This window comes from Physella acuta, unplaced genomic scaffold, assembly GCF_028476545.2.
Source record: "Physella acuta isolate Inbredline_101_S28 unplaced genomic scaffold, ASM2847654v3 ptg000462l, whole genome shotgun sequence".
NCBI classification, from domain to species: domain Eukaryota; kingdom Metazoa; phylum Mollusca; class Gastropoda; family Physidae; genus Physella; species Physella acuta.
The window spans coordinates 563417-579466 of NW_026731981.1; the positions used below are offsets into that span (position 1 = coordinate 563417).

Sequence of the window (16050 nt, forward strand, 5' to 3'; positions counted from 1 at the left end):
AAAAATCATAAAAAACGTTTTAATAACAAGCTTTTATGTAATGATGCACTAAAAAGTAGAAAATAAATTATAGACTACTATTTAAATAACTATAAAGAAAAGCGTGGGTGTCTTCCTTAACATTAGTAAAGGTATCCAATAGATACTAAAGTAACCCACGCTTTTCTTTATAGTTATTTAAATAGTAGTCTATAATTTATTATATTTTTTAATTTCAGTATCCAACTTCCAAACGAGAATGATGCGCATTGTTGTATCACTGGCTGCTGTTTTGTGTGTTGTACTTCACAGTACAAATGGCAAGTGCCTTTGATAGTCATGCATTTGATTATTATCTAATTAAGTGAAACTGTAGTAAATTGTTGTGTTCCCTTTGAAAATATTATATTTATAATTGTATTTTCTAAAATATTTAATAGAGTTTGCACTATCTATAAAGTTATTTGTGTAATTTTAAAAAAGAGCACTAAAATTATTTAATTTTATATCATATTTTAGACACTGTTCACCTGCGTATAATTTGATGTAATTTAAATGATGTATACAATTTCAGCTCAGTCCTATGTTGTGGAGGTGTATGTGGCGGTTGAAAACAAAATAACAACAACGTAAGCACAATTATTTTCTTAAAATAAAATTTACACATTGCAAATTATACCCCAATTTTATAACAATCGTCTTCAGATGCAACCTTGTCGTACACGACTATTTTCTAAATATGTTAGTAAGAATCCATTCTTTACATTGCGGACTATCATCGTCGTGTATACCGGCCTTATCTTCACCATAATGGAAGAAAATATAATTTTAGATTAAAATTAACCTTCTTTAAGGTATACAATTGTTAAGTTCGTTGTTTAATTACATCTGCAGGCTTTATGTCAGACTTACATATTTCGGTCTGATATCCATATAGGATTTAGATTCTGTCTGTCTTTTGTTCATGTCGGCTTTTTGTCTATGTCGGTCTTTTGTCTCAATCTCTTTTCCGCTTGCATGAATAGCCCACAAAGTTGTTTGCCCTTTACATTTAAAGTGTATGTTTCATGTAACAAAGACTCGTACTCATTAACCCAAGATCCAGACCGTCTTAATTGTTAGGCGTAATATACTTTATGACTAGAGCATACGAACTTTAGGGCCTACAAAAATCAGAAAACGAATGAGTGAAAAAGAAAAATAAAAAAGAAAAAAAAACACTTTTTGACTTAATTAAAAATTGTCCGCCTGATTTACATTTACATGACCTGTAGTACGGATCAATGCCTAGGAACGCGGAAAGTACCGAGTGCCTACGAAGATCTTAATAAACCGAACTTGTTAGGAGTCTTACACAAATACAATTGTTGGTGCAAAGTTTTCTTACATCTACCATTTTTTGTTTAATCTTATATTGATCAGCTACATGAACTACGTGCCGACGACATATACTGGAAACAAAAGACAATTGGCTCAAGACAACATTAGCAAAGATGTGCAATATGCCTTGGCTGAGGTATGGCTAAGCGTTGTAATATAGTATTTAAAACATACTTACACACACACACACACATACACCATTATATATATATATATATATATATATATATATATATATATATATATATATAAATATATTTATTTATTTATTTATTTTATTTATTTTTTTTAATTTAAGGTGAACAAGTTGTTGTCTACCTTGAGTCTCTATGGAGTAAACGTTGACCTACGTTTACGTAAACTTGACTTTCTGGTAATGTCCCTTGATGCTTTTTACTTATCGTACCTCAACATTCATGCAATGCTCTACTGTTTCATCATTTACTTTCTTAAATCAATTTATGAAATCATTTTATTGTACAGAACTAATGCGTAAAAATGTTCAATTTTACTTATGTCTTATATTAGTATTGGGCACTACTTTACTGGTTCTAAGTTTTCAGTCTAAATATGTTTCTATAATTCGACAGACGACTAACGTACTCACCACCTACATGGCTGGCACCACCAACACCGTCAACAGCGCCTCTGGTAAAATCACCTTCCAGAACTGGCTTCTCCAGACTTCCGCCTTTACCACCTACAGCTACGATTTCGCTCTGCTGCTTACTGGGTAAGTACACTACGTTAGTGCGTGTATTGGTGCGCAAATTAAGATCTTCTGTTTTGGTTGTGATGGCGTTCTGAAGTGACGTCTCACATACTGAAAGGAGTGGGCTACGGATATTTGTAAAAATATGTGACTAAGTGGGAGGGAACAAAAATTATGACGTCACAATTTTTAGTTGCATTTTTTTAAATTCTTTGTTATTAATTGTAATTGGTGAGGGTATTTTTTAGCATAGTTAAGTACCTGCATTCTGAATTGTAATATTAGAGGGTATTTTCTTCAACATAATAAAGTATAACATGTCAATTTGTTATGCTGTATGCACTTTTTTTTCTGAATGTGCTTCCATAGTCTTCGACTACCCAAAAATAATTTTAAAAATAAAATTTCACTTGCGAAGGTAGAGGGTGGATTGGGTTGACAAATCACTTTAAGCAGAGGGGGTGGGGGGGGGCATAAGATTTTGTAATAACAGATGATAATGTGAAAGACGGAGAACTTATTGACCAAAAACTGGTGATATCATAAATGAATGGTCCTTAAGAACTTGCATTGAAATATAATCACTAAAAAGCAATTTGCATCATGATCCATGTATATCTAAATGTAAGGTAGACATTTAGACATTTTTGTATGTTATCTTTTTTTACTAAAATAAAATATCACTAATCAAAATAAAATTAATGAATGAAACGTCATAAATTAACTATTCTTTTAGAGCGGACCTTTATGGCACTGGTGGTTCTACTGAGTCTAGTAAGTCGTGTTTCCTTATGTTAAACACACATCTCCATTATTTTTGAGTGTATTTTAAAACTGTCTTCGCATTAAGAATAAAAATTCACAAATATAGACACATACTCATTCAAACACATCTTTATACTTACACGCATACAAAGACGCTAACACTGCCAACCCGCGAATACCAATCTACACGCACTCAATGAACATTCATGAATGTAAATATCGTTGTAATGTTCAGTTTTAATTTTACACCCCAGGTAACACCAACATTGGCTCCGTGTGTAACGGAGTGTCCGGTGTGTCTATAGCAGAGTTCCAGGGAACATACCGTGACGTTGTTTCTCTTGCCCACGCTATTGGCTTCATGTACGTACGCCAATGTTACAAATAATATATAAGGTGCATATTCTTAAGTAATTTTTATACCATTTGTACGTAAATAAATATGTATATTTAATAGGTTGGGTGCCAACAACGACGACGCCACATCTACCTACATCATGTCGCCCTACAACTACGCAACACAGCCAAAACGTTGGAGCTATTCAGGCATCACAGCAGCCTACATGAAGCTGTTCTTTAGCCAGCTCTCGTAAGTGGCGGGATTTTAACGCTTCACGGTGGCTAAACCCAACCCTCTAAAATAGTATTAATAAACACCAACCTTCACTATATTATCACAGCTCTAAAACCCCAACTCTCCATCATTGAATAAAATCACTAAATACAAACCCTCCACTGTAGAATCAAATCACTCAACTTCAAACCTCCATAATAGATTCACAGCAATAAACCCCAACTCACCATCATTGAATAACATCACTAAACACAAACCTCCATAATAGATTCACAGCTTTAAACTCCAACCCTTCACTATAGAATTACATCAATAAACCCTCCAACATAGATTCTCAGCAGCTTACATGAAGTTCTTCTTTGGTCAGCCACCAACTTCACTGCCACCCAGCCACCATAGTACCATATCATAAACAGTGTTTCTTCCAGACTTTTTTCTCAGGGGGGCACTTGAAATTTTCGGGGGGGGGGGTGGGGCGGTAGACTTTCTTCGGGGGGGGGGGGGGGCGGGCACTGTTAAAAGTATATATTTTCTATATAAATTATATAAATTTCATTTCGTTCGAGGGGGCGGTAAAAAATTTTTTTTCGGGGGGGCTTAGCCCCCCCCTCCCCCGAAGAGATGCCTGGAAGAAACTCTGATCATAAATACCACCAACCATCTTAATACCGCATCATAAAACCCCACAGTCACTTCTAGACATCATAATATGACAACACTAGAACCCATTCAGCTACACTTAATCCCCCTCCCCCCCCCCACCCATCACCATAGTTACACAGAACTAACCGCCACCCTTCCCTCCACAGCCCCAACTGCCTGCTAACCACCAACAGCCAGTCCACCAGACTGACCGTCTCCTACGGTACCTACACAGGTGATGAGCTCAACCCTGACATCGTCTGCCAGAGGGCTCTGGGGACTAAACAGACGTCCTTCTGCCGGGTGAATACACTGTTACTTCTTTTTTTTTTACTACGTATCATGTTCTAAACTCTTCATAATGATTATACATGCACGTGAAATAAATACATCACATTTGAAACTGTTATTAGTTTTCACCATAGGTGGCAACAACGAGACTACTATAGCTTTTCTTAATTAAACAATCGGGCAAATTACATTTTGTTGATCGCTGACAATGCTTTTAGACCGCACACAATGAGTGATTTTTCAGTATTTCATTGCCACCACACACCTTCAGTGAATGTTGACGTTTTACTACCTCTACAGATCCTCAATATGCGTTGACAATTTACTACCTTTACAGATCCTCAATGAACTTTGACCTTTTACCACCTCTACATATTCTAAATAAATTTTGACCTCTGCAGTCAATCAGCGAACTCTGACCTTTCATTACCCCCACAGACCCTCTATGAACTCTGACCTTTCATTACTCCACAGACCCTCTATGAACTCTGACCTTTCATTACCTCCACAGACCCTCTATGAACTCTGACCTTTCATTACCTCCACAGACCCTCTATGAACTCTGACCTTGTATTACCTCCACAGACCCTCTATGAACTCTGACCTTTCATTACTCCACAGACCCTCTATGAACTCTGACCTTTCATTACCTCCACAGACCCTCTATGAACTCTGACCTTTCATTACCTCCACAGACCCTCTATGAACTCTGACCTTGTATTACCCCCACAGACCCTCTATGAACTATGACCTTTCATTACCTCCACAGACCCTCTATGAACTCTGACCTTTCATTACCTCCACAGACCCTCTATGAACTATAACCTTTCATTACCTCCACAGACCCTCTATGAACTCTGACCTTTCATTACCCCCACAGACCCTCTATGAACTCTGACCTTTCATTACCTCCACAGACCCTCTATGAACTCTGACCTTTCATTACCTCCACAGACCCTCTATGAACTCTGACCTTTCATTACCCCCACAGACCCTCTATGAACTCTGACCTTTCATTACCCCCACAGACCCTCTATGAACTCTGACCTTTCATTACCTCCACAGACCCTCTATGAACTCTGACCTTTCATTAGTCCACAGATCCTCAATGAACTCTGACCTTTCATTACCCCCACAGACCCTCTATGAACTCTGACCTTGTATTACCCCCACAGATCCTCTATGAACTCTGACCTTTCATTACCTCCACAGACCCTCAATGAACTCTGACCTTTCATTACCCCCACAGACCCTGAGCCCACTGAACGGTGACGCCGTCTGCTCTCAGATCTACTGCCGCGTACCTGGTACCCTGACCTGCACCGCCATCTTTCCCTCTGATGGCACCCCGTGTAACAGACAAAAGGTAATTTTCACCTTTACGTTTGTCTTCATGTAACAACATCAGCGTAAGTGGAGTAGTGGTTTTACTGTAGTCCAACACAAGACTTCATAGAATAGGTGTGTTTGGTTGTTAGTCTCATTGTCATCACATGTTTAGTGCTAAAGTCAGAGATTAGTATTAACTTCACGGTAAGGCTATTTGTATCTATTTATAAACTAGTATTCAACCTCCACCCCAACCCCCTACTTAAAAAAAAATAGAGAATTCTACTTGTGGAAATATTGGAACCTATTATAACTCATTAGCTGACCTGTCCATTTTTACAGTTTTTCTCAAACCTTGGGCTCTTTAAACAAAAAGTTAAATTTAGTTGAACGGTTTTGAATAATCACAAACAGTTTTTAAAGCGTTTTGTTTAAAACTTCAACTACAGAAACCCAGCGATAGTACACATAACCAAATTTCATAAACTCTGATATTTAAAAAAAAAAAACTTCATTTTAATATTCTACCTTTGACACTTGATATATTATTTTCATTAATTATATTTTTAAAATTTTACTTGCCAAACATTCTCATTGAAACTAACAGGTGTGTTTTTAAACATGTGTTATTTGAGGCTGCTAACTATTAATGATTAATGATATTTGGGTTAGTTTACTCATTTGTCTAACTAAGGCAAATTATTACAAAGCAATTCGTCACTTTATAATAAACTTTAATGCTCTTTTATTACAGAGATGTAACTCGGGCACATGCCAGCCCGACTCTACTGCAGCTACACAAAACCTTGACCGTAAGTAAAGAAAATTGTCACGTAATCTGAAAACTTGGACAGCGAAGCTTGAAAAAAATGTAGTATATTGTGTAGCTAGTTATTCGGCCTCTATCTGCAGATTCTATTTACTGTTTAAAATGACTATTTAACACCTGTATCTTTCTACCTGTACAGCCAACTGTGTGTGGGGTGATCAGACCACTCTGGAACTACCGTCCGTCCCCTATATTGGAAGCTGCCCAGGGTTCGTTGCCCTCTACAAACCCATCAACTGTTACGTCACATCACTACAACAGCAGTGCTGCGGCACGTGTAAGCAATACTACACTGGACGTGTTGGTGAGTCGTTGTTTGATGGGTTTTATACTACACTGGACGTGTTGGTGAGTCGTTGTTTGATGGGTTTTATACTACACTGGACGTGTTGGTGAGTCGTTGTTTGATGGGTTTAGGTTAGGTTTTAATCATATCATACTTATGTGTTAATCTCAAAGGTTTATATATATATATATATATATATATATATATATACATCTCTCTCTCTCTCTCTCTCTCTCTCTCTCTCTCTCTCTCTATATATATATATATATATATATATATATATATATATATATATATATATATATATATATATATATATATATATATATATATATATATATATATATATATATACGTATATATATATATATATATATATATATATATATATATATATATATATATATATATATATATATATATATATATATACATCTATATATATATATATATGACATGATAATATAAAATATCACAAGTGTTAATGCTGCGATGAGAATTTTTATTTTTACTAATATAAAGCACATGCTAATATAAAACATCACGATTATAATGTCCACCGTGTCTAATAACTCGACTTCCCCATCCAGGATGTGAGTACGGCGACAAGTCCCTGGACTGCACGAAATACACCAAAGCTTCAGTCTGCCCTTATTACGGGAACACTCTCTGCTGTGGCTACTGCTAGTAAGTCTACTGATTCATTCCCTTGTCTGTAAACATGTTTCGTGTATGTCTGTACTTATGTGTGTATTGTGAACTTGTTATCCAGCTTTTATGTCGGTTAAGTGAGGCTTGTCTTTGAAACTAGATATTGAAGTCTAGTGTAATGGGTTAGATCGTAGCTGAAACAGTGTTTATCCTGCTCAGTTTGCTCTTCTACATTCATGTAGTCAACAAATCGTGCAATATATTTAGTTCATTTGCAGTGATATATATATATATATATATATATATATATATATATATATATATATATATATATATATATATGATACATGTATATATTATATATGTAGCCTATATATATACATGTATATATATATATATATATATATATATATATATATATATATATATATATATATATATATATATATATATATATATAATATATAACCCGATGATTGTAAATGATCCTATCAACTTGTATTTACTCTACCAGTGGCTATATGGGCAAGCGTTCTATCCTTGACGGTATCGGTCAGCCACGAGTAAACATCACCATCACCCCACCGGTCAACCCACGGGGAGTCATAGGACAAGAGCATAAGGACAGGATCAGTGGACCTCATTAGATGGTCGTTAGTGGACCTAATTAAAAATGGTCATTAGTGGAAATGAATTATCTGTCCATTCGTGGCTAAATACAAAATGTATCTCTCTTTTAACCTCAGTATGTAGTGTTGTAGTATAGTAAAGATCGCATAGTGTAGCTTTTTTTAATGAAAAGTATTGAAATAAAATGTGCTTTTTAAAATAGCTTCTTTTTTCTGAATTAAAATTAATCACAATACTTAGATGTATAAATAGAGTATTATTACATTTAATGTATGTATGTGACTTATTCTGAATTTAACAACAATGAAATGAGAAAGCCATTTTTTATCATTTCAACATAAAAAAAACCTCTTGAGATAGTTTAAGGTTGTTGTTTTTTTTTCTTTTATCGACATGTAATTTTATAATTATATATTTTGTAATACTTTTAATAATTAAACCTACTCAATTGTTTAGTGAATGTTGCATTTCATACCATGCTTAATAGGCTCTATTAAAAGCTTCTTTTTTTACAAATTTTAATTCTTGCTGAATTAATTTCTGTGAGGGGGTTCTTATGGGACACTTACATGTAATGTAGTAAATTGAACATTGGATTTTATAATCACTACATTTAACAACTTGTCTCCACGAGACACAGACAAATAAACAAAATCCCAACTATGAACGTTCGAGCTTTAACTTTACTTTGTTACATATTAAAATTAAACTTTATTTTAGACATAAACGTTCGACTTTAAACTTTATTTTCTTAACAACAACATTTTAAGAAGAATTTGTGTTTTCAGTATTATACCCAGCCGCCTCTACTTTTGGGTTTAATGTAAATCTAATAACTCAGTTGTGACGACAATGCAATAACATAATATTTTCGATAATAAATAAATACGTAATTACTCATTAACAATAAAAAAATCTCATTAATACATGAATAAATAATAATTAAAGAATAACACTATCAGGTATTATCCTACCACGGTGAGCAGTTTGTCACGGATGGCTGGTTTCTTGTCTGAAAGCTGACCACGGTATAAGAAGGGGGAGTAACCTCATTTTTTAAATCACAATAATTTAACAAGCAGCATCACAGTTCTAAAAACTAATAGGTAACAATTCAATTATAGTTGTTCAAACTTTATTTTTTTAGATCCAATGTATATGGAGATAGTGGTGTTAACGAAATCAGTAAGTAATGTAATTTGTTTTTAATTTTTAAGGCAATGATCCATATTTTCGAAACAAGCCAAAAACCAGAAAGATGTCGCATAAGGAAGCAAGTACACGCTATTGTAATGACTTACATAGAAATTCTCGTTTCTATACAAGCCCATTCACAATGGTGGATTTACGCTGTCCAATTGGACTGAGAAATTTTAAATGAGGCTCCTATCTATGATTGAAATACCCATTGCGTATTTATTTCATCAATGCCTGAATTTTACGCCTTGGTAGAAATATCGAAATATTAGTTTTAAAAATTAAAAAAAAAACCCACACAAAAACTATTACAGCTAGATTTTTTTTACTGGAAGCCCATCGGAATTTTCCCACGGTAGACCGACACCCAAGTCAACCCCTGACGTTATATATATATATATATATATATATATATATATATATATATATATATATATATATATATATATATATATATATATATATATATATATATATATATATATATATATATATATATGGGTGGTAAATTTAAAAAAAAAAAAAAAAAAAATATATATATATATATATATATATATATATATATATATATATATATATATATGGGTGGTAAATTAAAAAAAAAAAATATATATATTATATATATATATATATATGGGTGGTAAATTTTTAAAATAAATCATGGACGTCGCTAACTAATGACTCCGTATTTCTATTAGGTTTCACCAACTTTGGCTCTATCTGTGACAGTCTGACCGCCTTGACCATCGCAGAGTTCCAGGGAACTTACCGTGACGTCACGTCTCTGGCGCACGCTCTTGGGTTTGCGTAAGTAACTTATAACAGTTTGGTCAACTCACATGAGCACACATTTCCATCGCCGCCCTTAGACTTGCGAGTGTATATCTATGACACTTAGCACGTTCAAGTTTCTTTAACACGTGGCTGATTTTAACTAATCGCCTTTAGCAGCTAATACCCGCCGTTGCTAAGATTGTACTCGTCGTATTGATACACTTAAACTAAGTGTACTTCCACAGACTAGGCGCCAGTAACGACGACGCCAACTCCACCTACATCATGTCGCCCTACAGCTACCCCTCACTGACCAACCGTTGGAGCTACTCCAGCACTACCGCTGCCTACATCATCCTGTTCATTAATCAGCTCAGGTAATTCTCAGTACTAATGTCATCGTCTGCTTCAGGTGGAAGTTGTTTGTATATTATATCAAATAACCTCCATGTAATAAAACACTCATATATACAGAACTAACAGCCAACCCTCTACCATAGTACCCAGTGTTTCTTCCAGACTTTATTCTCCGTGGAGGGGGGAGGCACATTTTCTGGTAGGGGGAGGGGCGGACACTGTTAAAAGTATATATTTTCTATATAAATTCCATTTTTAGGGGGGTGGAGGACTTTCTTCGGGGGTGGGGGGGGAGGAGGCCCCCGAAGAGATGCCTGGAAGAAACTCTGATAGTACCACAACAGTAACCACCAACCCTCTACCATAGTTACACAGCACTAACTTTGATTCCTCCCGTCCACAGCCCCAACTGCCTGCTAACCACCGACAGCCAGTCCACCAGACTGAACGTCTCCTACGGTACCTACACAGGTGATGAGCTTATCCCTGACATTGTCTGCCAGAGGGCACTGGGCACCACTCAGACGTCATTCTGCCGGGTAATCAGGGCCTTTAAAACTACACTAAACATTGTCTTCATATTACATTTTGTTTTTAAATAACTATAATCATATGTATTATATTAATACGTATTTACCACGAACATGAATGTTTTTTAATTTTATGATATTAGATATTATTGTGAATGTGTTTGTTTTTCACAAAGCGTACGTGGTCAATTTTAAAACAGCAAATTATTTGTTACGTCCACAGACCCTGAGCCCACTGAATGGTGACGCCGTCTGCTCAGAGATCTACTGCCGTGTACCTGGTACCATGACCTGCGATGGCGTCTACCCGTCTGACGGAATGCCATGCGACAAACAAAAGGTAACAACCACCTATACAACAGTTATATAAAGCCTACTCCACTACAAACCACCTTTAAAACAGTTATTGAAAGTCTATAAACGACTTAGAAATATTCGTCACGGCGAAGCGTTTGTAGAATAAACAGAATACAGTTAGTAGCTAAACGCTAGAAAATAATTAATCAACACAAACAAACACAACAGTGCAATATAATTATACTGAAACACTGCAAATGTTAAAAACTAAAGATAATTGACAACTGGACATAAGCAATAGACTACAATAAAAAAAACTAATTAATTGAGAAGTAAAAAAAATAAGGAATACATATGTTTACCTATCAACTTGGAGAGCGTTAACGCTATATATATCAAAAGGGACAGACAGTTGTTTCAATAATGAATTATATAAAGTAATTTCAGTCGAATATTGAATTAGCGTGCAGACCATATCATAATTATAAACTGTGCAATCAAAATAGCAAATATACTAAGACGAGAACTGACTGCATGTCCATGTATTAGTAATGGTATTCTTATTAGGTTAAACACAAACATAATACATTGGATTATGTATTGTATTTTTACAGAGATGCAACTCAGGGAAATGCGAGCCGGACTCTACTCCAGCTACACAAAACTTGGAATGTAAGTTGAAGAACTTAAAAATACATAAGTCTTTGAACGTGTGTCGTTAAAATACTAGTTGATATGATAAAATATACATAGTTTTATTGTAAAGTAAAAGTACACATTCCTTTTTACGACCCGTTGAGCAGATGAAGTAGAGTTCATATGTTTCTTGATCTCGGAATATGAATGGTGAATATGGTCAGCACTATGCAAAGCTGCCTTTACTTTCTCTAACCTGAGTTAGGTACGCATCAGAGTTGGGTTGGCTAAAGGTTTTGTTTTTTACTGACTTGAACAAGAAATCGATCTCGAGACTTTCTGGTTAGCAGTGTAGCTCTCTACCGCTATCGCCCGACAGTTTATTGTAACACCTTGATGTTTCTGTTTACTAAAACTAAAAAACCTAATTCAATGCACATGAACAGCCAACTGTGTCTGGAATGACCAGAGAACTCTGGAACTAGCGTCCGTCCCCTACATTGGAAGCTGCCCAGGGTTCCTGACCCAGGCCAATCACGTCAACTGTTACGTCACTTTAATCCAACAGCAGTGCTGCGGCACGTGCAAGCAATACTACACTGGCAGCGTGGGTGAGTCACTGTGACTGTGTAATAAAGGGTTCAACTGAGGCGTGAGTTACGACATGCAGAAGACTCATGAGGCGTTGGTCACTGTTCGACCATTTCAAGATGCCAGAGATAAGTTCTAAATCAGGTGCTAAATGGCTTTTGATATTACAACAGATTATCCAACACAAAAAGTCAATAACTTTATATATATATATATATATATATATACATATATATATATATATATATATATATATATATATATATATATATATATATATATATATATATATATATATATATATATAATGTTTTTTTTTTGTTGAGCGTGACAGTAAACTCTAGTGTATATACAGCGGAACATAAGCGATGAATTAGAATGCCTTATATATCAGACTGAGGTACCGGTTTAATAAACATGCTTCCCCCACCCCACACCCTCCCCTGCAGGCTGTGAGTACGGCGACAGATCCCTGGACTGCGTGAAACACCCCCCGGCAGCGGTATGCCCTACCTACAAAGACACACTCTGCTGCCACTACTGCAGGTAAGTTTTTTGTGAATTTTGTGCTGAATCAGCATCCGTGTGTGAATTTTGTGCTGACTCAGCATCTTTGTGTGAGCTTTGTCTTAGATTCCTGTGTAGCGTACATTGTCAGCTGATAGACAGATGAGAAATTTTCATTTCCGACAATTGGATTTCACTGCTTCTAATGGATAGATATTTTTGTGCATGTAAAGTTAGAACATTGTGTGCATGTAAAGTTAGAACATTTTGTGCATGTAAAGTTAGAACATTTTGTGCATGTAAAGTTAGAACATTTTGTGCATGTAAAGTTAGAACATTTTGTGCATGTAAAGTTATAAAATTGTGTGCATGTAACGTTATACCACTGTGTGCATGTAAAGTTATAACATTTTGTGCGTGTAACGTTATACCACTTTGTGCATGTAAATATAGAATTTACAATTGAATACCGGACATTTGGTTTTCACTGCTTGTAATGGATAGCCATTTCTGTGCATGTAAAGTTATAACATATTGTGAATGTAAAGGTATAACATTTTGTGTATGTAAAGTTATAGCATTTTGTACTTGTAAACATAGAATTTACAGTTGAATATCGATATATTGGTAATTTAATTTTAAATAAATCAAAGTTAAGGTCATATAAATAAATCCATATTAGTTATATTTCTCTTTTCTATTTCAAATTGGAATATTTTTAGCTAGTAGTCTATTCAGAGATAGTAGCCTAAACAGAGAAAGTTAGTAGCCAATTAAGAGATAGTAGCCTATAAAGAGATATACAGAGATAGGTAGTAGCCTATACAGAGATTGTAGTCTATACAGAGACAGTTAGTAGCTTATAAAGAGATAGTAGCCTATACAGAGAAAGTAGCCTATGCAAAGATAGTTAGTAGCCTATTCAGAGATAGTAGCCTATACAGTGATAATAACCTATATATATATAGAGAGAGAGAGAGTAGCCTATAGTGAGATAGTTAGTAACATATACGAAGATGGGAGGCTATAAACCTTATAGTATACAGAGATAGTAGCTTATACTGAGATAGTTTGCCCCTCAGAGAAAAATATGTTTTCTGCACAGTGGATGTATATAAAGCTGCATGTACGCATCATTTAATGTACAGCAGGGGTCTCCAAACTACGGCCCGCGGGCCGGATGCGGCCCGCGAGGTCCTCTCATCCGGCCCGCGGCGATCGTTTTGTCCTCGGAAAAAACGTTTGTTGGTGATGGCTGAGGAACTTTGCCCAGAAACATCAAAGACATGCCTGGAAGAAACTGGCCCCCGAACTGAAATTTGATAGTTAATGCGGCCCTCGGACTGAAAAGTTTGGAGACCCCTGATGTACAGTATAGCTTTATCGTAGCTTTTATAACCCGTACTTAGTCAGACAAAGCAGTGAATTTGTTACTGATAAATCATCACCTTAAACTTTTTGTGATCACTTCCAGCGGGTTTGTTGGCAAGCGTTCAGTCCCTGACGATGTTCTTGACCGACTCAACATCACTGTGGCTGTACCCGTTGACCCGTGGCCTGTCCATCGTGAGGAGCAGCAGGAAAAGATTAGTGGACGTGGCTAGAACAGTCGACAGAATGGTCATCACTGGCCTTTTAATACGGGTGACGCATCACTGTATGGGTCATTGGAGTCTTTATTGGAACAGTCAACAAATTGGATCTTTGTTTTATATATATATATAATTTTACGCACTTTTAAGACGAAACATAATCTATTACATTATGCTAAATCCTGTGTATCAATATTTGAGCAGCCTACTGTTATATCGACTATATATTTTATTCATTAAAATATCAGCTTTTCTGAAATGTGTATCTTGATATCAGATTTACCATTACTAAAAACATTTATTTCTGTAACACTAACCTAAACTTAAGAGCACTTTTTGTGGTCAAAATTATTCAATCGAAAACGTAATTAACATTGAGTATGAAAGCCATAACCACGAAGACAACGTCAGATCTACTTATTCTACAAGCATTGGGCTTTTTAAACAAATATTTCCAACTTCATTGCCCTTTATTTCGGCGTTAGTAGTGCATAAATTCTAGCCTTGGAATGAAATGACATGAGACATTACTCTTAGGATGTATTTTAAACCTTCCAATTAAATCCTTTTATCATTGGCTTGGACTTATCAGTAAGCGTTAGCCCTTTAATTACGATGAATATTTTATAAAATGAGTATTCTTTATTGAAAGGAAAAAGTTAGTAAATTAGACATTCCAATTTTCGCTTGTTCATTTCACCAAATGACCTGACTACTATATTCCTTTGTGTTCTGTTTCTTGTAGCGAGATTAATTAAAACTCGTGTCTTTTTTGGTTTCGTCAATGGTGAGTTTTACCAACCGGAGCTTTAAAAGCAACGTGTTACATAAGTTCAACTGAATATAAGACACGATAGTACATGGTAATGTAGGTGCTGATCCATATAATTAACACTAACTTTATTTAGACAAAGCACAAAATAAAACTTTAAATTTCAGCCATTAAGTTTAACAATAATACGCAACATTTTAGAGTCGCGTTTGTTTATTTTTTACTTTGATTTTGTTAAATTCCCGATAGTTATCTTCGGCGGTAAAGTTTTTCAATACTAGATAATATTGACCACAGAAGAAACTTATAAACTAAATCAATTTGACAGAATGATACGTTTTTTAAGTTGTGTGTGCTGTAAATTTTATTGTCTAAAAGTACAAAAAATAAATGTTTTAAAAATAAATTATTTTATTCTAAAAAACTTGTGACATTCAATTTAGCACATAAAGCATTTCTTCGATCAAGATGATGTAATTGCTGCTCTGATGAAATTATCTAGAGACTTGAAATTTCAAGTCCAAACAAATAAATAGATTGAATAATGTGTAATTAGTTGAGAATTTTGCAACTCTCTACAAGAGAAAAACATAGACAAACAATACAAAGCATAAAAATATAATAGCTGAATATTTGTATCACAGAAGTGGAAAGGCGAAAATGTTATATTTTAGAATTAGTTCTTTTATTATACTTAACTAATTAGGTCTATGTGTGATGGGCTGTCAA

At 35.1% G+C, this 16050-nt stretch overlaps 2 protein-coding genes and 1 long non-coding RNA gene across 3 annotated transcripts; all 3 read left to right on the top strand.

The window, feature by feature from the left end:
- The first annotated feature begins 515 nt into the window (after positions 1-515).
- Positions 516-8374, top strand: LOC131943587 (uncharacterized). Its single transcript, XM_059303797.1, has 13 exons — positions 516-608; positions 1402-1495; positions 1658-1732; positions 1950-2092; positions 2808-2845; positions 3091-3199; positions 3294-3425; positions 4220-4355; positions 5593-5709; positions 6427-6484; positions 6641-6805; positions 7378-7474; positions 7953-8374. The coding sequence occupies exons 1-13, from the start codon at positions 535-537 to the stop codon at positions 8083-8085; spliced, it is 1371 nt and encodes a 456-aa protein (XP_059159780.1). The 5' UTR covers positions 516-534; the 3' UTR covers positions 8086-8374.
- Positions 8375-9064: 690 nt separating this feature from the next.
- On the top strand, positions 9065-11081 carry LOC131943556 (uncharacterized). Its single transcript, XM_059303737.1, has 6 exons — positions 9065-9078; positions 9216-9253; positions 9964-10072; positions 10285-10416; positions 10800-10935; positions 11070-11081. Exons 1-6 carry the CDS (start codon positions 9065-9067, stop codon positions 11079-11081), a joined length of 441 nt encoding a protein of 146 aa, XP_059159720.1.
- Positions 11082-12355: 1274 nt separating this feature from the next.
- Positions 12356-14533, top strand: LOC131943571 (uncharacterized). Its single transcript, XR_009386907.1, has 3 exons — positions 12356-12470; positions 12900-12996; positions 14432-14533. It is a non-coding gene; the product is annotated as an uncharacterized LOC131943571 (long non-coding RNA).
- The last annotated feature ends 1517 nt before the right edge of the window (positions 14534-16050 follow it).